Raw genomic sequence first — 22,212 nt, forward strand, 5'->3', positions numbered from 1 at the left:
TAACTTACAAATTGTTCATGGGGATTTCAGGAGAAGCATAACATACAAACTGTTCATGGGGATTTCAGGAGGAGCATAACTTCCAAACTGTTTGTGGGGATTTCAGGAGGAGCATAACTTGCAAACTGTTTGTGGGGATTTCAGGAGGAGCATAACTTGCAAACTGATCATGGGGATTTTAGGAGGAGCATAACTTGCAAACTGTTCATGGGGATTTCAGAAGGAGCATAACTTGCAAACTGTTCATGGGGATTTCAGGAGGAGCATAATTTGCAAACTGTTTGTGGGAATTTCAGGAGGAGCATAACTTGCAAACTGTTTTTGGGGATTTCAGGAGGAGCATAACTTGCAAACTGTTCATGGGGATTTCAGGAGGAGCATAACTTGCTAACTGTTCATGGGGATTTCAGGAGGAGCATAACTTGCAAACTGTTTGTGGGGATTTCAGGAGGAGTTGTGCCCACATAATTGTGCTGAGAAATCAGCAAAAATGCCATTTTGACCTAACTCCAAATGAAGCAAACAGTATTCTGCAATTTATGAAGGTCAGCTTATTTATAACTCCCCATGTCAGGGCCCTGAGTGGCAGAGTGGTCTAAAGCGCTCTCTGTTACGGATCACTGCCATCTCACCTCTGCCTGCATGGGTTCGAGTCTAGGATTCAGCCAATGTGGGTATGTGAGAAAGCTTGCCAGTAGCTTCTCGTGGGTCGGTGGTTCTTCCCGGGTTCTTCCTCCACCATTAATACTGGCTGCCATGCATAGCCTATTTTGTGCTGAAAAATGGCATTAAACCCCATAACAACAACATAACTCCCCATGTAGGTAAATAGTCAGATTACATCAGTAAATAACAGTTTATTATATAAGTAAGGCCAATTTCTCAATGTGATTTCAAATAATTTGACACTTTAATTACTGAAAATTATTTCACTGGAGTCTTCTGTCACAAATCAGCTGTATATGGCTATGACTGGGAATTACTGTATACTCACTTATAAATAGGATCCAACTGCAAACGGCATGGACCCAGATCTGTTTATCTAATATGCCAGCAGATCTGGGTCTGTACTTTTAGTTAGGAATAATTAGTAAAACAAAGTAGAACTTGATCTGCCAGTGCACTATGCAACAATAGATCCATGTCTGTTTGTGGTAGGACACGACTTTTACAGAAGTACATATCATACTTGTTAATGATTTTATTTACATAACTTCGTTTAACTGGTAGTAAAATTGGGTCATATGACATCACAACATGCAGACATTATATGTAACAATTTTCACAAGGCACCAGCTTCTAGGCTTTCAAACCACAAATTTCAGTGTTCAGCAAAACAATCATCTGTCTGAATTTAAAAATAATGGATTTTTTCTCCAAATTTACAAATCTACTGAGCCTAAGTACAAATGAATATAGCATTTTTCTGAAAACCACAAAAAATGATGCATATTAAAATGATGCATAAAAAAATTAATCGTATTTTCACCTTTCTTTGACTTTGAAACAGAATACACATTTCTTTCAATAGAATAATACTTCTATTATTAATAATTAATAATTATTAATCATAATGATTATTTTTCATAATTCACTGGTATTAAAGATTACAGAATTTCATCTATTAAGTTCTATTGCTAGGCTTAGATCTGTTGTTCTTTTTTAAGAATCAGATGCATATAAATATATATAAATCTTTCTCTTCTCTCTTTAGTTGAAACACTAGCAGGAATGAGAGCGAAATTGAGAGATGCAATCAGTGTGTTGACCCAGACAGATAGCAGTGTGACATCCATCTCATCTGGGTGTGAATTGTTCCTCAGATTCATCACATTGGCCAGTCTTGACCAGCCGGTAGGTCCCCATTACACCAGTTGTTAAATATGAGCAGACATTATGTCCCCATTTACACCAGTTACTAATATGAGGCGACAGGAAGTCTCCATTTACACCAGTTACTGATAGAGCAGACAGTAGATTCGCATTTACACCAGCTATTAATATGAGCAGATAGTATCTTACAATTTATATCAGTATATATTAATTTTTTTCTCAAATAGATTAGACATAACCGAAATCAGAAGTGGTCAGTCACATTTTTTTTAGCCAGTGTCATTTTATATTTATCATTGAATTTCACCATGAAAGCATAATTTAGCCATGCCTAATTGTTTTATTAGACATGAATTCATTGTTTTGGCAAACAAAAAATTTCAGTTTAAAGGGTACTTAAATATGTAGATTTGGAAGCGGGTTCAGTTATTTTTATTGATGACTTACAGTAAATCACATCTTTAAATTGGTTGTTGCAGCATCCAGAAAATTCACAAATGTTTATACCTGAAAATAATAGACCATTAAATTAACACTAAATTTATTGTAGTACCATGCAGTGGACTTTGGTTTATATGTACATGTCAAAATATTCCTTCTAGGCCATGTACAACTTAAGTAGCTTTTGTGACTTGAGTCCATGTGATGTATTAAGATGAGCCCCACCTTGCAAATCAGCATTCTTTTTCTGTTGTTGAACGTGAAATTTTTATAGATTGTTCTCAGATTGCGCCATGAGATGGAGTTGTGCTGTTGGGGGATATATTACTAAGAGTGTGTCTTCATCATTTAACATTGTGAAAAATGGAATATCATCAGCTAGCAATTTCTGTATCAACTAAATGATAAATGAAAATGCAATGTGTCAAATCATTGAATTCCTCTGCAAGAGAGAGAGGCAGTGTTATCACTGGCTCAGCAGGGTTCATATGGTCTTTGAAGGTCTTTGAGAGTTTGTGAAAAATGAGGTAGCATTTTCAAGGCCTTGAAAGTTTGGGAAAATCGAGCAGATTACCATGAGGTCTATAAAAGTCTTTGAAAGTTGAAATAAACCCGAAAATTTTAATTTCTTTCCATAATCACAAATAAATTGTCCAAGGCTGTTAGACTCGCATGTATAGTCTGACTATACCAACCTGTTTGTACCCCACTACTGAATTCAGTAATGGAAACCTTTAGCGTGATAAAAAGTGCAAGGAACTTAGTATAAGTATATTCATTTATTATTTCTAACCAGACTGTGAGTAGAGTGGCCCTAACACCATCATCATCTGTGCATTTCATGCTTAACAGAACTTTTCAATATAATAGACGGACATGCTTGAGATCCATTACCAGTTCCTGGACAAGTCCCATTTTCTGCGAAGGGGTGTGTGCACGACTACAGATGTACATACATATGTTGTCTGCTTCTGATATTTACAATGTTAAATCAAGCAAAGGAAAAGAATGACAACAACAAATTTGCCTTTCACGTGGATTTAACAAGCGGTTTAATTTCTATGTTCATGTGTGCAAAGGGATATAATTCCAAACTCTCAGTGTTATGGTAATTTACGGAACTATCCAGCAGTTACCAAATAGGATGAACTACGTCATTATGTCGTCCCATAGTGTACGTAATATGGTGCCATATTATTATGGAAAGTCCATTAAGCATAAAAGGTGCAGGGGATGCCAGTATTAGTGCCATTCTGGTCACAGTCAGGTTATAAATTATAAATCAATGATTCAGTTGACTTAGTTCTGTGTACTTTTTATCACATTAAATTATTTCGTTATTGAAATCGGTAGGGGGTGGGTACAAACAAACGGGGATGTATAGTCAGACTATAGTCAAGTTTTCCTGGTTTATTTCTTTTGATGACCTGTTAAGTTTCATTGCCATTGCAAATAACAAACAAGCATTTGTTTGGCCATCCAAAGTTGACCTTGGCGGTGACTTTAATAGCACGTGCACTCTTCATCAAAGCAAGCTAGCTACATCCTTCAGCACCATAACTATTTTCAGCATGTTTTTTGTTTTCTAATTTCATGGTGTTTGCTTTTCATAATCTTTTCATTATATATGTTTTTAGGTGCTGTCTAATGTTGTAAAGCGCTTAGAGCTTTTAAAGATTATGCACTATACAAAGTCCTCATTATTATTATTATTATTATTATTATAATTACAAGATGTCAGCAGTAGCTTCTCTTTCCAAAATGATTGAAGAGAAAAAACAGCAACAATAATAATGCATTTAAAGTAATGCTGATGTCTGTTAAGAGGACAATTTATTTTGTATTAAATCTGATGCATAAGTTATATATTTCTGAAATAACAATGTATGTTAACCAATCTTCAAGATCATTATAAAGCAATTTTAGGAAATTAATTATAGTTTAAATTTCATCATTAAACAATATTGTAGTATTTTTCATTTGTTGTTTTCTCATAAAACCTGTATACAAAATGTTAGCAAAAATATGTTATTGAAAGATGACTGGGGATTTGGTGTTTTCGAATCTATTCAGAAATAGCTTTCAAAATGTGTTTCCTACTTGATTTTCTGGCAAAAATGGCAAAAACCTCCAGGGGTTAATGTGTTAATGATACCTTCCCCAATAGTATCTGAAGTTATCAGTTACCAGTTGTCCAGTTATCAAACTTTATTGCACTTAGTTAATCACTGGGCTATAATTGGGGCTGTTCAGTAATATACCCCAAACTAGATGACATCAGATAATATAAATGACACCTAAATGACACCTGAACACAGATACATTAAATATACAAGACTCTTTTGATAAGATCTTTTTTGTCCAAATATATAATCAACATAAAGATGATTTACTTTTTTTTTGGTATCCAGCTGTTATTATTATATAAAAAGATTGCATTAAGAGGTTAGTGTTAGGACTGGTCGGCCTGGTGTCAGGATAATGTGACTGGGTGGGACGTCATGCTATGTGTCTGCGGCATGATATCCCAGTGCTAGACATCACTCTAAACTGCCACACTGCAGTGATATAGCTGAAAAACTATTAAAGCTACTTAAAAAATCCAAATTACACACACACACCATTCACGTTATCATTTTTTTCTTCACAGGACTGTAACTAACTTTTTAATTTTATTGACATTTCTCTTTTAAGTTTTTAATAGGAGACAGACAACCATATCATTTTACTTCTGGTCTCCCTCCAGAGTACAAAGCAGTATGATACAGTTGGGTAAAAACTTATGTCATATTGACAGTGTCATAATATTATGTTAAATTGACAGTCATAATATTATGTCATTTTGACAAAATATAATGAGATAATCTTGCATCCAATTGGCTGACCTTGTTGCTGCTCCTTAGGCCAGATTTCTGATTTTAAATTGATCAAACTTGCAGTGTGCAATTATATCACCAAGAGTTTGTACAGGTTTGAAAATGAGGGAGATGCATGCATCAATGAATTGATCTTGCATGCTGTGGTTATGCTTTTTACCATGCTGGAAGCTATATTTCTGATCCAGCTTTGATAAAAATTTAAAACATTGGCTTGCATTATCAGGATCTTCTTTGGGATTGAAAATAAATGAGATCAACACATATTAATCACGTAATGTTACCTTTGATTGGCCAGGCTTGGTATCACTCTGGTAATCTGATTTTCTTTGAGCTAGGAAAAAATGCTTGTACCATAAGAATATTGTACTGTTTCAATAAAGTGTGAGATCTTTTATCTGAGTGACTCATCAAGTCATATTTTTAGTCTGTTGGGTTTATCTTGGATAACTTCAGTTATGAGCCAGAGACTGCATATTAATTATGCCATCATCATTTATAAAGAATTTGTATCAAGATATAGTAAAATAAGTGAAATCTAACTGTTATAAAGTTTGGGAGATAGCTTGCACAGGATGTGTTTTTACACTACTATGTAAGCCTGCTTAGTGAAACTGTTATATGAGCTAGGTAAGCAATATCAGGCCCACTTGGGCCTTTTGTTCATGGATTGGTTTGAGATGTAGTATATATTATACTTTTCAGCAGAAGATGCACATACTGAGAAATCGTTGCATTCCTGCAAAAAATTTTTATCAGAGTTAATGCCCTTTTTGACTTGTAATTGTATGTAGCATATGCTGGAATCTTGTGAAGACAGCTACTTTTACAGTTTTTAGTGAAAACAGTTTCAAATGTTATAGTCATCATCCAAAGAAGTCCATATTGACAAAACACTTGGCTCCTGAAGATTTTGTCATTGTCCTCTTTGTCATATATGGGCAAAGCACAAACAGAATTTAAAAGATGATAACATCATCAGTCTACAAGCTGACCCTTCATCCATACAGTAATTTTTGGTGGGTAAGGGGGACAATTCTACCTCTATCCCTTCAGCCACTAAGCGCCGGAAAGCAACAAGATCAGAAACTACCTCAGCACCCAAGTCATCTCCTCTAGACCCAGTGTTATTGGCAATTCCTATTGGACTTTACTCTATTTCTCTTGTGGATCAATGAGAGAAAGGGCTTAAACAAACAGCCATTACTTTCCTCTCAATCTTCAGATATACAGGCAGGTTACTTGGGTCAAGCAGCCTGTAATCTGTCCCAGCTTTATGAATTGAACGATATTTCTCCCACACACATGGCCTAATTCCATTACAGCCAGCCATGGCCATGTTCGAGTGATCAGGAGTGGCAACAACATCTTCTTTTTAGGGCTCAGTCACACAACAGCCCTTATCCCAGTGCATCGAAACAGATCTACGAGAAAATACCCAGGGACCACTCCAACACATTTCCTCCTCAGGACTCCCTTCCTGCATGATGCCTCATTTAGCTCCTCAGTGTTCTACAGACATTGAATCACCAGTCTCCCAACAGCCTGCCATGGGAAGAGCCTCTATTCTAAATGACTTTCTTGGAGGTCACAGTTTCTAATTCGGGACATACTATGAGTTTAGTGGGTGATAGATCTTGTCACTCTTCAGGCTCATCTCATACCCCTAAGGATGATGATGCTTGTTCTCAAGGAATGCCATCGATTCTGGACTATACGATGGCAGATGAAGATTCAGCCTTCAGGGCCTCCATTGAGGAAGTGTTCCTCCTTTTACCCCCCTGAGTTTTGCCCACCTCCCCCTACGCCAACACCAAACTGGACTAGAGTCCCAGCTTCTTTTGATCTTATGACAAAAAAGAGGAGCCTGCCTTCAAGTTACTATCACAGTCAGGGAGAGTTACAGACATTTTGAACTGTCTTTATCACTAATTGCAGGATCCCAGTATTAACAGAATTTTCTTTACACAAAAACACCTTCCATCTCACCTCCATAGATGTTTCTACCATTGTCGCATGCCAGTCTTTCACTTGGAAATCCCAGCAATAGAGCGGAATATCACCGCTTTGGGGATGTCCAAATGGCACCCCATACATATGGACTGAGTGACCTTTGATGATTCTCAACAGTTAGTGTGCAACATCATTGCTGTGGGCTCTTTGCTGAACTTTGTTTCCATGGCAATTTTCCAACAAGCGGAACATAGCCTCTCTCCTCCCACTTCGACTTCTACAGGGCATGTATGGAACTTGGAAGTTGTTACCACGCATGATCTATGTTTTAAATAGGGCAGCACAACACACCTTGGCCAATGCCATCACCGCTGCTACCAATCTACAATTGGCTGAACTGGACTCTGTACTCACAACCTCCACCTTCCTGAAGAACCACAATAAAGCCAGACTGTGCACACAACCTTTATTGTCCAACTTTTTGTTCAATGGCCAGATTAAAGAGGTTCAAATCAGGCCACCAAAGAATCAGATTTCCCTAATCACCCACCACAGCGCCTTTACATGGATAATATGGGAAATCAGGAAAGGGATCCAAGAGCCACCTGTAGGACACAAACCTCTGGGAAACTCCTACCAGAGATCCACTCACTGTAAGCCACAGCCATCGCAAACCAAAGTTAATAAAACACAGAGGGGTGCCTTTCATTCGACTCAGCATTTCTCTGCTTGACAGCCTTTTTACCCAAAATTGACGCCATCTCCAATGCGCACTTTCCTGACATGCCGGTAGGAGGAAGACTTCATTTCTTTGCTGCTGAATGGGACAAAATTTGCCATAATACCTGGACTTGGCAATTGGTTTCACATGTCTCCACCTCTGTTCAGATTTCTGTCATTCACCAATGTCCCATCGGATCCACTCAAAGCCAGCACATTACAACAGGAAATAGACAACCTCCATCAGAAAGGGGCAGTAGAACCTGCTCGAAACACTCTCTTTTCGGTATTTTATTCTTGACTTTTCTTGGTTCCAAAGGCAAAGGCCCCATCATCGACCTCAGCACTCTCTATCGCTTCATTTACACTCCTTGGTTTTCAATGGAAACACCACATTGCATGCTAAATGCCATCCAAGAGGGAGACTTTGCCATCATTGTGAACTTAAAAGATGCTTACTTCCATGTCCCTATTCACAAGGCTTCCACGAAGTTCCTGCCATTTGCCTACAACGATGTGGTATACCAGTTCAGAGCCCTACCATTTGGTCTCAATATCAGCCCCTGGGTTTTCACTCGTCTCATGAATCAAGTGTCATGCCACATGTCTGTTTCATTTCTACAGCAGCAGCATGAAGTTACCTGAACGATATCCTTCAAAAACATTAGGTCAGTTCTATTTTACTTCAAGACATGTTAAACCTTGTCACATTACTTACCAATCTGGGCTTTCTCGTAAACAAGGACAAATCCAACCTAGTAACCTCCTTACATTTTGTTCATCTAGGTATGGAGTTCAATAAACAGGAAAACGTTCGTCTCCCTCAGGGTCGGACATTGAAAATCCGCAACATGGTGGCTTCTTTACTCTTAAGGAGAACCCTATCCGCATGGGAATTCCTTCATCTCCTTGGTTTATTCAGTGCAGCAGCAGACCTCCACGTCCTAGGTCGTCTTTTTATATGTTCATTACAGATGCTTCTTCTATCTTAATTGAGACCCAAAGTTTACCCACTGGACCAGCCTCTAACCATCTGCTCACAACTGAGGCACCATCAGCAGCCTTGGAGCAACCTTTCTTGGCTTATGGCAGGTATACCTCTGCATTTACCACCGCCAGAGATTACAATTTGTACCGACACCAGCATGGAGGCTGGGGAGCCCACCTCCTACCATTATTTTGGGATGCCAGCGGTGCATGGTTTCCCCACAAACGACTTCTACACATCAGTCTTCTGGAAATGATGGCCATTGTGAAAGCTTTTCACTGGTGGCAGAAGCACCTCTCTGGCAAGGGAGTCCTGGTTCTGTCTGACAACTCTACAGTAGTGACTTAACTCAAATGACAGGGAAGAACCAAGTCCCCAGACCTTTGTGTCATGGTGTGGGACTTTCTAAACTGGTGTGGTCAACAACAAATCCATATACATTTTTGTCATATACCGGGATGCCTCAGCGTTATAGCCGACTCATCACAAAACAATTGATTCAGACAGAATGGTCTTTTCATCCCTCGGTTTTCTCCCAGATCTGTACCCGATGGGACTGATCATTGGTGGACCTGTTTATGACAAGGTGGAATACCAAACTCCCAGCCTTTATCTCTCCTGTCCCAGATCCAAAAGCATGGGCAGTCAATGCTCTATCCTTGGATTGGAACAACCTGAATGCATACGCCTATCCTCCAACACCTGATTCCAAAAATGATACAGAAAGCAAGGAATCAGCCTGTCATCTCATCCTCATCGTACCTGAACTGCACATCTGGATCATGTCAAACAGGCCCTCAGACTTAAACAATTCTCGCAACCAGTCATGGAGAGAATCACTCAGGTACGACGGCCATCCACTCTAAAAGTATATGAAGGCAAATGGCACATTTTCACCCAGTGGTGCGCAAATAAACATATTTTACGTCTCCAGGCATCAATACCACAGATAGCTAATTTCTTCCTCTGGCTCTTTGAAAAAAAGAAAATTAGCTCAGAGTACATTCAAAGGCTACAGCTCCATGATAGCTAACAACTTTTATCATCATGGGTGCAAAGATATTGGACAAGACAAGGACTTACCCGATTTACTTGCAAACTTTGAGTACACTCAGCCTAAAATGTTTACTGTCTGCCCCAAGTGAAACCTATCATGGGTGTCAATCTGGCTAAACAAGACTCCCTTTGAACCAAACGCATTGGCATCTCTGGTGCACCTTTCCTTCAGCAGGCAGAACTAGTGAAATACATGCCCTGTCCACAGACCCCAATTAACTGCAGTTCCGACAAGATGGGTCAGTCTTACTCATGACTTCTTCCTTGCTCATTGCCAAGAACCATCTTCCTTCGATGGGTAACCAGACTTTGTCTTGAGACCTCTGTTTCTCCTGGACACATCAACTAAAGGCCACTTACAAGACCCATTCAGATCTTTGAAGTAGTACCTAAATCGAAGAAACAATTTACTATTAAAAATTGTTTTCTGTGATTTTTGTTAGAGTTAGTGCATCATCTAAATATGCTTATATTGACAAATCTTTGTTCCGATGTTTTTTATAAGACTTATTGTCCTTTTTGTTACCTAACTGAATGCTGTGCTAGATAGTCTTATGAATGCAACGTGCCTTCCAGTTTTTTACAGGTTGCTGTGAAACTTGGTACATACTATGGGCATTTTCTGTAGATGCTCATCTTGACTTATATTCCCTGGCATTTATATGGGTTATTACCCATTTAAAGTCATATTTTGAAAGAAGCTTTTAACAGTATTTTGTTGTTGTTAGTGTTTTGGGTTTAATGCCATTTTTCATCATATGATAGGCTATACATGGCAGCCAGAATAATTGGTGTAAGAAGAACCGGTAAGAACCAACAAACCACAGGAAGCTACTGGCAAGCTCTCTTACATACCCAAGTATGAGGCTCTAACCCATGCGGACAGTGGTAAGATAGCATTGATCAGTAAAGGTAAGTACTTTAGACCACTCTGACATCTGGGACCTCACAGAATTTTGTGAATGCAACTGCACTTGCAGTTTTTAGTGGATTATTGTGAAACTTGGTGCATATTATGGCCATCATTATTAGAAATATATGTTGACAAACATTTTACTCGCACTGTTTTCAGAAGAGTTATGCAATCAGGTGGGATGCTGGAGAGTGAGGGTATATTTGTGTTTTTGAATGCTTACCATTCCATTTTTTGTGATAAATTTATTGTAAATATTTATAAAAAAATTATTCTGATGATGGCAAGATTATAAATATATTTTTAATAGCAGCAGCATCAACTACAAACTGATGCTATTGCTATTGATAATAATAACAAAAAACAATAACAGTAGTAGTAATAATAATAATAAAAAAATAAAAATAATAATATAATAATAAAGTAATAATAACAATAATAAAATTGCTTTAATAAAATGTCTATGATTTTATCAAATCTCCTTGAAGGTTGCTTACTTCTTGTTTTGCCAGGAAGGAAAAGTGACTTCTCCCAAATTTTTGAGATCCAGGATGACCACGGGTCAGAACATATTCCTGTTACACCTGGGATCTTGCCCATGACTTGCATTATGAAATCTAGTTAATTTCTTCTTTTAATGGCAAGACACACACTCCTAGAAATAATTGGCAGTAGTTGTAATAACTTTCAGCAGTGAGTTTGCTACATTTGCAAAGTAGTTACGACACTTTTTGGCAATAAAACATTAAGTGAGACACAGCAGTTGAAATTCTGTCAGTAGCATCAGCAGTTTATTTTGGTTTTAGTTCAAGATTTTCCTTGGCATGTTTCTTTAACCCCTTGACAGATTGCCATTATACTTGGCATCATACTTGGCATGAAGCTAAATTTCATGTTTATTTATTAATGCATTCTCAGCTCTTTTTCTTTGGGGTCATGGTCTCTGTCAGAAAATTTGCATTAAGGTTTTGATTAAAGTTTCTTTATTTGCTTATATCTTAAATACATTAGAGGATTTCCTTCATACTTGGTGTGAATTATTGGGAATCTAAGACAATTCATTCTGGGTATATTGTTTACATTACAGCTTTCATCATGGGCTCAAAATACAGGCCTTGACCTTCTTGTTGAATGCACTGACCAGCTAAACTTAATGCTTTATGTTGTGAATTCTGCTTCTTTCTTTTAGAATTTTCAAGAATGTCAGAAGATTTTATCGGAGAGAGGTAAACTGTTTATACAAAAAGTGGCTACGTCGAGACATAAGATAGCCAAATTGGCACATCCCTTCATCAGAGATGGAGCTGTAAGTAAAGTGGTTGTTGCTATAGCACAATAACTGCACTTAACAGTTGTATGTGTACCTTATACAATTACATTAAAACCTGCCTTGAAAGACTACCTCTTTTGGCATTAAAAATTGGTTGCTGAAGATGGGCAGTTGCTCATAAATATTCTGTGCAAGAGGGCAAGCTGGCATGGGCAAAATTTATAATGAAAACAATCCTATAATTACTGCTGATATTTTGACCTTAATTGATAGTTCTTTTAAAAAATATTACATGCATTGATTAAAAAGTTGTATAGTGCTAAAAATACATTGATCATAAAAAAATTCATTTATATTTCCAAGTTTATGCATGTTCAGTTGGTACTACGTCATATGAATTGAAAAGTTAACTAAGAGGTAAAACTTATTTTTAAATTGTAAAGTTAACCATGATAACACTTTCTCATAAAATTTATTTACAACCAGAAGCCAAAATGGGAATAATGGATCAGCTCAGTAGACAAAAAGATGGGCAATCCTCTCTTGTATCTTCTTATATCTTCTTAGGTGGACAGCTACTGAGATCTCTGATCATGTCATGTTTAGCCTCATGTGCAGGTTTTAATAACAGATGATAAGATTTCTGACTGTGGTACATTTGGCCTTGTGTGAGGGTTTTAATAATAGAAGACAAGATCTCTGACTGTGGCATAGTTGGCCTAATGTGTGGTTTTTAATTACAAGGCTAAACTATTGTGATTTACTTGCATATAATAGAATGAATAACCAATGTCACCTTTATAAAACTTTGTAGTTCACAGATAGTGAAATTATCTTTTAAGGGAGACAAGGGGGATGGGAACACAGAAGTGTGTCCATTATTGACAGGTTGCCTTTATACAGAGGTTAAATTTGAAAGTGGGAACAATAAAATGGGTTAGTAAATTTCATCCATTATAAGCACATGTTATATGGTGATCAATTCCCATTATGAGAACAATAAAATGAGTTCATAAATATCTTCCAGTATTAGTGGGTGTCCTTTATAAAGAGTTTACATATGAACATGTGAACAATAAAAATTGCTTATAGATGTCATCCTGTATTAGCAGGTGTGTCCTTTATTTAATATCAAGTATTAGCAAGTGTGGTATATGGAGGTTAATATGACAGTGAGAATAGTAAACATGGAGTTTGTGAACATTTTGTTGTATGAGTACCATGAGTCCAACTGTAAACTGCACAGACCAATATCTGCTATCACATAATATGCCTATCAGATGTAAGTCTATGCATTTTGTTCGGGGTGTTCACTAAAACCACAAACATAGACACTGTTATCTGCTCTGCCAGTGCATTGTACAACAACATGATTGGGGTCTGTGTTGTTTGCAGTTGGTCTTGACTTACAAGTGTGTATATATAAATTAGCTTTTTATTGCATGTCGGCACAATAAAGGCTGTATGACGCCAATTAAAAGTAATGTTCTAAACATGTAAATTTTCAAAACAGAAGATGAACATCAACGTGAGAACAATACAAAGCGTTTTAAAATGTTTTCCTGTACAAGCTGGTGTCCTTTGTACAGAAGTGTTCATAAGAATGCTTTCATTCCATTTCATTTTTAAACCATTCATTGTCCTGCTTTCAGACAATATTGGTCCATTCATACTCCAGAGTTGTTCAGCAGGTGCTGAAAGAGGCAGCCAATGCCAAGAAACGATTTAATGTTTACGTTACAGAGTCTGGGCCAAACCAGTCAGGGTAAAGTACAGCCCTGTTGTTATAAACAAGTAAAAATTGTGATTGTCCTGTAAATAAAGAAAATTTTAGGTTGTTTAATATGCCTCCTGCCCCATAAAAGCTGTTAAACTTATTGGTAAGAAATTTTGAACACTTCGTCATGGTCGCATATCATGGCATTTTGTGATGTAGACTTCAGTGTTTGTTCTGGATCTGTCTGCATAATTGAACAAACACTGTTTACTGTACATTCATTAAATTTTAAACTCTTTTATCACTGTGTAAGTGGGTGGTCCCATTAGATTGCCTCATGTATAGCCGTATTTTGAACAAAGTTAAGATCTTTGTGGCTTTTTTGATGTGTTGCTCCTGCATTGTCTTCATCACAGTCACACAAAGAGTTGTAAAATTTTACAAGAAGTATGAAACTCATGTTGATGGCTTGATTGTTATCATTCTTTGTGACTTTGAATTTTAGACGCCTGTTTGAATCCATGTCACTATCGGTAATTACAAATAATTATTTCATATTGAGTCCTGAAATTTTGCACATGAAATGATCGTCTTGTTTAGATGACATGATTGGATTTTAATATTTGTCATCTTGATGGGTGGGGGCATTACAGCTATTTTTATTTCTTATGCATTTTGCAACTTATGTCTTTTATGATGTTTTACAAAGGCAAATCTAATTTTGATAAAAGATATTTTTTCTTGAGATTATTATGATGCCATTATGGCTCCTGTCTGCAAATTAACTGTATCATTTAGAATAAATTTCTGATTTTCATACAGATTTACAGCATAATTGTATTCCATTTTATTGCATCTTTATTACATTTTATTACATCTTTCAGACTTATTTTAGGTCAAGCATATCAGAGTAGTTTAATTACTAAATATAAAAATTTATTGTGACATGTTTGTTCAAGACAGGTAGGAATGTATTTTTTTATATAAATTCTTTGCAGTGTTACTAACTATTATTAATATGTTGACAGATAGACTCATTCTTGTAAAGTTTTGGTATCATGTACAATTCATTTTAATAATAATATGCTTTAAAATATGTACAACTATTCGAATTACAATTTTTTAAAACTAATTTGAAAATATTACTTTCTTACATTGGTGAATACATTTCATTTACTTCAGGATCAGGACATACAATGAGTTGACAGCCTGCGGTATCCCAACTACAGTTGTGCTGGATGCAGCTGTAGCGTAAGTGTAGAATTTCAGCATTACATAATACACTGTACTACATACTTCCAAAACAATTTGTAATACAGAACTATTTGTAACAGAGGATTATTTGTAACACAGGACTATTTGTAACACAGGATTTTATGTATGAACAGTCATGTGAGAAAGATAGTGCCCCCAGAACACTGGACCAGAACTGAAATCAAACAGTGTCAGTTCCTTTGAGCATGTTTTCTTGACTTTGACAACTGTAGTTTAGTGGATAATTTGCCATTGATTACATAAGTAACATATCTGGTTTCAGTTTGATTTTAGGAATCAGTTTCAACTTGAACTTACCACATTGGATGTGAATCACAGAAAAGTCCATATCTCTTCCGTACCTGTTAATCATAAATAATAATGGATGAATTGAATAATCTGAACCCAGTAAAGACTTGTGCAGTCATCTTTAATTATGTGGGATAATTTACGAACATCACAAAAGATTTATAATTGTAATGTAACCTCATTCATCTTAACTGTTGTTTCTTCTAAACCTAATAATCAAATATCCCATAAACATGCTGATTTAGTTGTTTTTGTAGGGTTTAACACCATTTTTCAGCACACGATAGGCTATACATGGCGGCCAATATTAATGGTGGAGGAAGAACCCGGGAAATGCCCGGAAAGAACCACCGACCCTCGAGAAGCTACTGGCAAGCTTTCTCACATACCCACATTGGCTGTATCCGAGACTCGAACCTATGCAGACAGAGGTGAGATGGCAGTGATCCATAACGGAGAGCGCTTTAGACCACTCGGCCTCTCGAGGCCCCTGCTGATTCAGTACTAAACAACTCTTGTTTATTCCACACTTCCATTTATTTAAACATTTAGTTGTTGCACATGGAATCCCGGAAACTGGTTCTGCTGTCAGTGGAGAAGAATTTATGAACTTAAAAGCAAGTACATATGGTACCTCAAGGTGAATTGGGTGAAATAGGCAGTTGTTTTTGTGTGCTTGTAACTGAAAAGAAACATTGATATTAAAGTAAAGTTTTATTTGTTGCAACAGGGGAAACATTTTCATTCATCAAGTTTGTCTAGGGATATATTATTACATTAAAGCCTGCCAGTGCAGACACCTTTATATCAAAGACACATTTTCTTAAAGGACAGCATTTTAAGAACCCTTTAATTTTTCTTATGGTCATATTATACTTATATATAAAGGACACCAGCCCATAGAAGACAATCTTGTGTAGTGCCCTTGATAGTCAGGTTTCACTGTACAATACTCTCTCACTATAATGATGTTCATGGAAGCCAATGTAGACTGCATTATAGGTGAGGTCACTTTATATTTTATAGAGGATGTTTGCATGTATTGAGTGAATAACAAATGAATTTAATTGAGTGGGTGAAAATACACCCTTGAGATGAATTATATCCTTTATAAACTATGAACAAACCTATATTCTTTTGACATATTGGCTAGTTAATTTGTCTTACATTCTGCTGTGTTTTGTGTACATTTTTTGCACAGAAAATATCAGTTGTAACATAACACTCTTTCAATTCTTCAGGTAAAAAATTTAAAAAACTCAGAAAAAAGGCACATTTGTGTGATATTTTTTAACCCAGTTTTCCACTATTTAAGGTGGCCATGCTTTTTACTAGACCAAGCAAGACACATAATGGCAAATATAATTTTTTGGTTATAAAGTATAAAGTCATTGATGTTTATTGACTGCAGTGAAAAAATATTTTATATAATTTACTAGTAAATTTTCAACATTATTTCTGTTGGAAAATCCACTAATCTACAGATAATATTACACTATTAAATGGGATCTCTGAATAGGACTGCCTTATCATCTTATATGGAGGGAATAATAGGCTATCATTTGTTGTACTAAATATATCAGAGGAAACAGTATTGGTATTTATTTTACTAATACATCAAAGGAAATTATTTGTGCTAGCTATCAAGGTAAACACCAGAGTTTTATTTGTTGTGCTAGTTATCAAGGTAAACACCAGAGTTGTATTTGTTGTCCTAGTTATCAAGGTAAACACGAGTTATTTTTCTTGCTAGTTATTAAGGTAAACACCATAGTTGTATTTGTTGTGTTAGTTATGACGGTAAACACCAGAGTTGTATTGGTTGTGCTAATTATCACAGTAAACACCAGTTTTATTAGTATATTTGTTTTCCTAGTTATCAAGGTAAACACAAAAGTTGTATTTTTCTTGCTAGTTATCATGGCAAACACCAGAGTTCTATTTTTCTTGCTAGTTATGATGGTAAACACCAGAGTTGCATTTGTTGTGCTAATTATCAAAGTAAACACCAGAGGTGCATTTTTTGTGCTAATTATCACAGTAAACACGAGAGTTTTATTTATTTTGCCAATGCATGAAGAGTACCATTGGTAGCATGTGATGTGCTGAGCTATACCTAACAATCTTGTTTCAACTTGACAGTTGTCATATTGTAAATTTTAGTAAAAAATTGATTTCATCACTCAGTTGTACACATTTTGGGGGAACTCTTCCCACTAGATAATGTTTCCTACTCAATTTCAGCTATGTGATGGAGAAAGTAGACTTGGTATTGCTTGGGGCAGAGGGTGTTGTGGAGAGTGGGGGTATCATAAATAAGGTGAGTTACTGTTCTTTTTTTTATATGCCCATCATAATAAGGTGGAGGGTATGTTACAATGTTGTCTGGTAAGCTGTTCAACCATCTATTTGTTATCACTTTTGTTTCTGAATTTATAACTTGTTTTGTCAACTGTCTACATTTACCAAACTTTGTGGATGGCTTGCACTGTTAGTATGTAAAATTCTAGGCCTGAGGAAAAACACTGTTCATTTTTATGCCAACAGATCAAAGGTCAAGGTTGCTCAAACAGAAATATGAAAAATTGTTTCTGATAAACAGAATGTTTTCCAGCATCTGCTGTTGCCAGATGTCATGAGTAACTTGCGTTTGGGGTAAGGAAGAACCCTGTTAACTTTGGGGTTATAAGGTCGGTGGTCAAGATCACTGTGACTGCTAAGGTAAAAATGGTTTTCACCTGTTAGTATTAGCTCTGCATTACATATCGGAACCAACTCTTTGGATCGCTTAAACCTGGGGTAAAGATGAAACCATTTGATGCTTAGGTGAAAGGTCAAGGTCACCATGACTGAAAGAAGATAACTTGTTTCACACAGTGACATTAGTTGTACATCATAGATCTGGACCGAACTTTGTGGCTGACTTGCACTGGCTGTAAGGCAGAAGCTTGTTGACTTTTGGGATCAAAATATCAGATAATATGCTGGAGATCTCAGTGAGAAATCTATCCATCCAGCCAGGCACTTGGAGCGGCTGGTGCCAGTGATAACCGGACCATCTTCTATACTGCCAGCGTCCAAGCCATCCATATGCTGGGGAATTCCATCAGTCCCAGATCATCACATGTTCACTCCTTATCCACAAGGGATAGCTAGGGACAGTTTCCAAAGAGGAGAAACTTAATTGATGCCACCTGGTATGACTTATTTATGGCTGCATGTGGACCAAGATTATCACTCAACACGCAGTGTGTGACGAAGCTCCTTCAAATCAGCCATACTCAGATATGACCAAGGAATGGACTGAACTTAGCTTTAAAGTGACACTTGATGAAATTTATAGGGTGTTGGCAAATCCGAAATGCCATCCACCCACTACCACAACTCAAGACTATAAGTTGAAGCATTCGTAGATTTCGAGGAGGAGGAAGAAACACTATCCTTCCAACATCTTCACCAATCTGCTAGAATTAAAGAGATCAATGACCGGCTTCCAGATAGAATTGGTGTCCTTGGAAATTCTAAGTCTTTCTTCTCAGATAGCCAATTCCCAGTGACATTCTCATCTAACCAGTATAAAACTCTATATCTTCAATGTTAGATTTAGCCTCATTGGCAATTTTCCAACTCATGGAGGATTCTGAAATAATCATGCTTGGGAGATGACAGTCATGATAAAGTCATTAAATGAGCAGCTCAACATACCATGGCCAGTTCATTGACCGAATCAGTCATCTTAGACCTGATATGATATGATGCATGTCTGCAGTGCACACCGCTCAAACCTCATTATACCCTTGCTTTACGGATGACCCCATTGGGGTCACCACTGCCTTTTGGAGGAAGATTTGAGGAAGTTTGGAGGCCATCAGTTTAGGAACTGCCCCTCCAACTCTGCAAAACCTACACAGGCATTTGGAAACATTCAGTCCCCACCAATGCAGAGGGACATTAAGCTGCCTTGTGACAAGGGATCTCTTCAGTCAGATATGAACCAGTATCAATCCCAGTCCAATGCCAGGAAACAACAGTCTAACCAAACTAAGAATCAAACCAAATTTATCTGCCTTCAAGCCTACTAACTGTCAATATTGACCTACCCTCCCCATCCCCTTCAGACAGCCTACCTGTGGGTGGCTGATTCCAGTAATTTTGGGCTCAGAACAGTTGGGTGATTCAAGGTCATTTCAGAGGGGCTTCAGGTTTCATTTATCCAAGCCACACTTTCCTCTTCTCCCCTCTTCATGGACAACCGTCAGATGGTGAGAAGGAAACCTTTCTATGAAAGGAGATAGTGTCTCTCCTCAGAAAACAAGTGGTAGAGATTGTGCTAAAACTGCAGTTGCTAATGTTTTATTTAAGGCTGTCTTCTGATCAGAAGCAATCAGCAAATTGAGACCCATCATTGACTTGAGTTGCCTCAGCCAATTCATTGCACCACAGAAATTCACAATGGAGATGGTGAGATCAATCTGTCTCTCCATCGAATGGGATTAGTATGCTGTTGGTCTCGATCTGATTGATGCATATTTTCATGTCCCTGTCCACCCCGCATCATGGAATTTCTCTTTATTGCTTACTGCAACAATGTTTATCAATTCAAAGTCCTACCATTTGGCCTTGACAGCAACCCTTGAGTTTTTACCAAGGTTATGGATTCTGTCATTACCCTGTTCCAATTGACTTCATCTACAACAGTGGCTGCATATGTGGATGACATTTTACTCCAAGGCAGGAATGATCTGTCACTTTTAGATCATCTGTCCCACCCAAAATTTTGTCCCCGTGGATATGGAGTTTATCACCAACCTGATTCTGATATGTTCCTCGTGTTTGCATAATCAGGATCGTCGAACTCATCAAGTCCATGTCCAGCAGAACTTGGATTTCAGTGAGGGTGTTATTGCCACTGGGATTATTCATTGCAGCAGCAGACTTGATCCTGCTCAGCCGTCTTTTTATGTGCCCCTTACAAAGGACATTGCTAACGCAATGGTGTTCCTTTTCAAGTCCCTTCAGTCAATCAGTAATGGCCATGCTCAAAATATGATAATTCCTGCATCATGATAATGACCATGGCCATCCCAATGGAGAAGCCCCAATTGAAAATAATGGTATGTACTGATGCCAGTATGTAGTTGGGGTGCACAACTGTTGTTGGACTTCACTGCTGACAGTGGCATGTTGAAACCAGAGGAGTGGCCTCCACACATCAGCCTTCTACAAAATGAAGGCTGTCATTAAAAGCCTTTCACTCTGGAAAGATTGGCTGTCAGGCAAAACGATCCTCATAATGTCTGACAACTCTGTGGTGGTGACCTTATCTCCTCAAACAGAGGGCACCAAATCACTTGACCCGTGTGTTCTAATTTGGCAGTTTCTGTGTTGGTGTTTCAATTTCCATATCAATATACAAATCAGGCACATTCCTGGGAGACTCACTGTCTTGGCCATCACTCTATCCAGGAAAGGTCAAGTCATTCACACATAATGGTCTCTCCATCAATCAGTCTTCACTCAGCTCTGCTCACTTTGGGGGCATCCAACAATCGACCTTTTTGTAACAAGGTGGAATCAGAAGTTACCCACTTTCATCTCTCTAGTCCCAGACCCAGAAGCTTGGGCCATGGATGCACTCTCAATCAGTTGGGTGTGGTTGTGGGCATTTGCGTACCCTCCCTTGGTCCTGTTACCAGAATTAATCCAGAAGTGACCGGGTCAGAAATGCAAAATGATTCTGATAGCCCCTTTCAGATGAGACAAGTCCTGGGTAACTGATCTAGTCAGTCTAGCAATAAATCTGCCCAGGATGATTCCGGCCAACCTGACTCTTCTAAAGCAACCATGGTCATAGGTGTTCCATCCCTGTTCGGACCATCTTCTTTTGCATGCTTTACTCTTATCAGGGCAGTCTTGTGAGACAAACATTTTAAACCTTTGATTGTGGAGAGAATGATCAGGAGCAAGAAGGCCCTCCACGCAGAAGGCTTATGATGGAAAGTGGCATGTTTTTAGAGACTGGTGCCATACCAATAACATTGTCCCTCTTAGTACCTCAATACCTCAACTGATCCACTTAGTGCCTCAATCTCTCAACTGGCAGACTCTTTTCTATAGCTCTTTGAGGAGAAAAGTTGGCCCCAGTTACTATCAAAGGCTATCACTTCATGATATCAGACACATTCTAGCATCATGCTAGACGTGATATTTGGTGTGATAAATTTGAACCTTTAGCCAACACTTCACTAAAGTTACTATCAATAAAACATGTTTCCTTTTAGCTTTAGCTTCAGCATGCAGGTAAGCAAACTGCATGCCCTTTCTGTCGACCTGATATATCTTCATTTCAGATGAAATGGTTCAGTGGTCCTCTTGACACAACCAGACCTTTTTTAGCCAAGAATAGAATAGTGTCTGTTGGTAACCAAGGAGTTGTCATTTGGTTACTCTCTTCCATAGACAAGTTGAGAGCAGTAGCCACACAAGATTCTGTTTGTGCACTCAAGCACTACTTGAAATGCACAAAGACAAGTCGTGGTACATGCAGATCCGTCTTTCTTCTGGTGAAAGTGAGGAAACAGGATATCACCCCTCAAGCCCTCACTTCATGGCAGAAATGGGTTATATGCTCGGTGTAGTTAGAGGTCACACAAGATTTTAGTTGCCTCTTTAAGGTTACCACACAGTAGATTGGAGCCTCGCATTCAGAAATTTCATTAACATTACAGCAAAAATTAGCAATGTTTTATTTTGAGAAAAATCTGAAGAACAATTGTATTAAAACATTGGTAAAGGTATGTTTTCACAAATAGGGAACCTATGCCAAACTCACTCCTGTTACATTACAAAAATGGTTTTGATAAATCTTCATGCTAAATATGT

At 37.7% G+C, this 22,212-nt stretch overlaps 1 protein-coding gene across 2 annotated transcripts in view; it reads left to right on the top strand.

Moving 5' to 3' along the window:
• LOC149775842 (translation initiation factor eIF2B subunit alpha-like) overlaps positions 1–22,212 on the top strand; it is a 31,107-nt gene that overhangs the window by 3,741 nt on the left and 5,154 nt on the right. For both annotated transcript variants that reach the window (XM_089944033.1, XM_089944034.1), the window contains exons 3-7: positions 1,715–1,854; positions 11,970–12,086; positions 13,703–13,815; positions 14,950–15,018; positions 17,575–17,650. In XM_089944033.1, the coding sequence (XP_089800159.1) occupies positions 1,715–1,854; positions 11,970–12,086; positions 13,703–13,815; positions 14,950–15,018; positions 17,575–17,650 (515 nt within the window). The remainder of the gene's footprint in view (positions 1–1,714; positions 1,855–11,969; positions 12,087–13,702; positions 13,816–14,949; positions 15,019–17,574; positions 17,651–22,212) is intronic.

Source organism: Sinohyriopsis cumingii, chromosome 19 (assembly GCF_028554795.1).
Source record: "Sinohyriopsis cumingii isolate HCF-2022 chromosome 19, ASM2855479v2, whole genome shotgun sequence".
Taxonomy (NCBI): Eukaryota; Metazoa; Mollusca; class Bivalvia; order Unionida; family Unionidae; genus Sinohyriopsis; species Sinohyriopsis cumingii.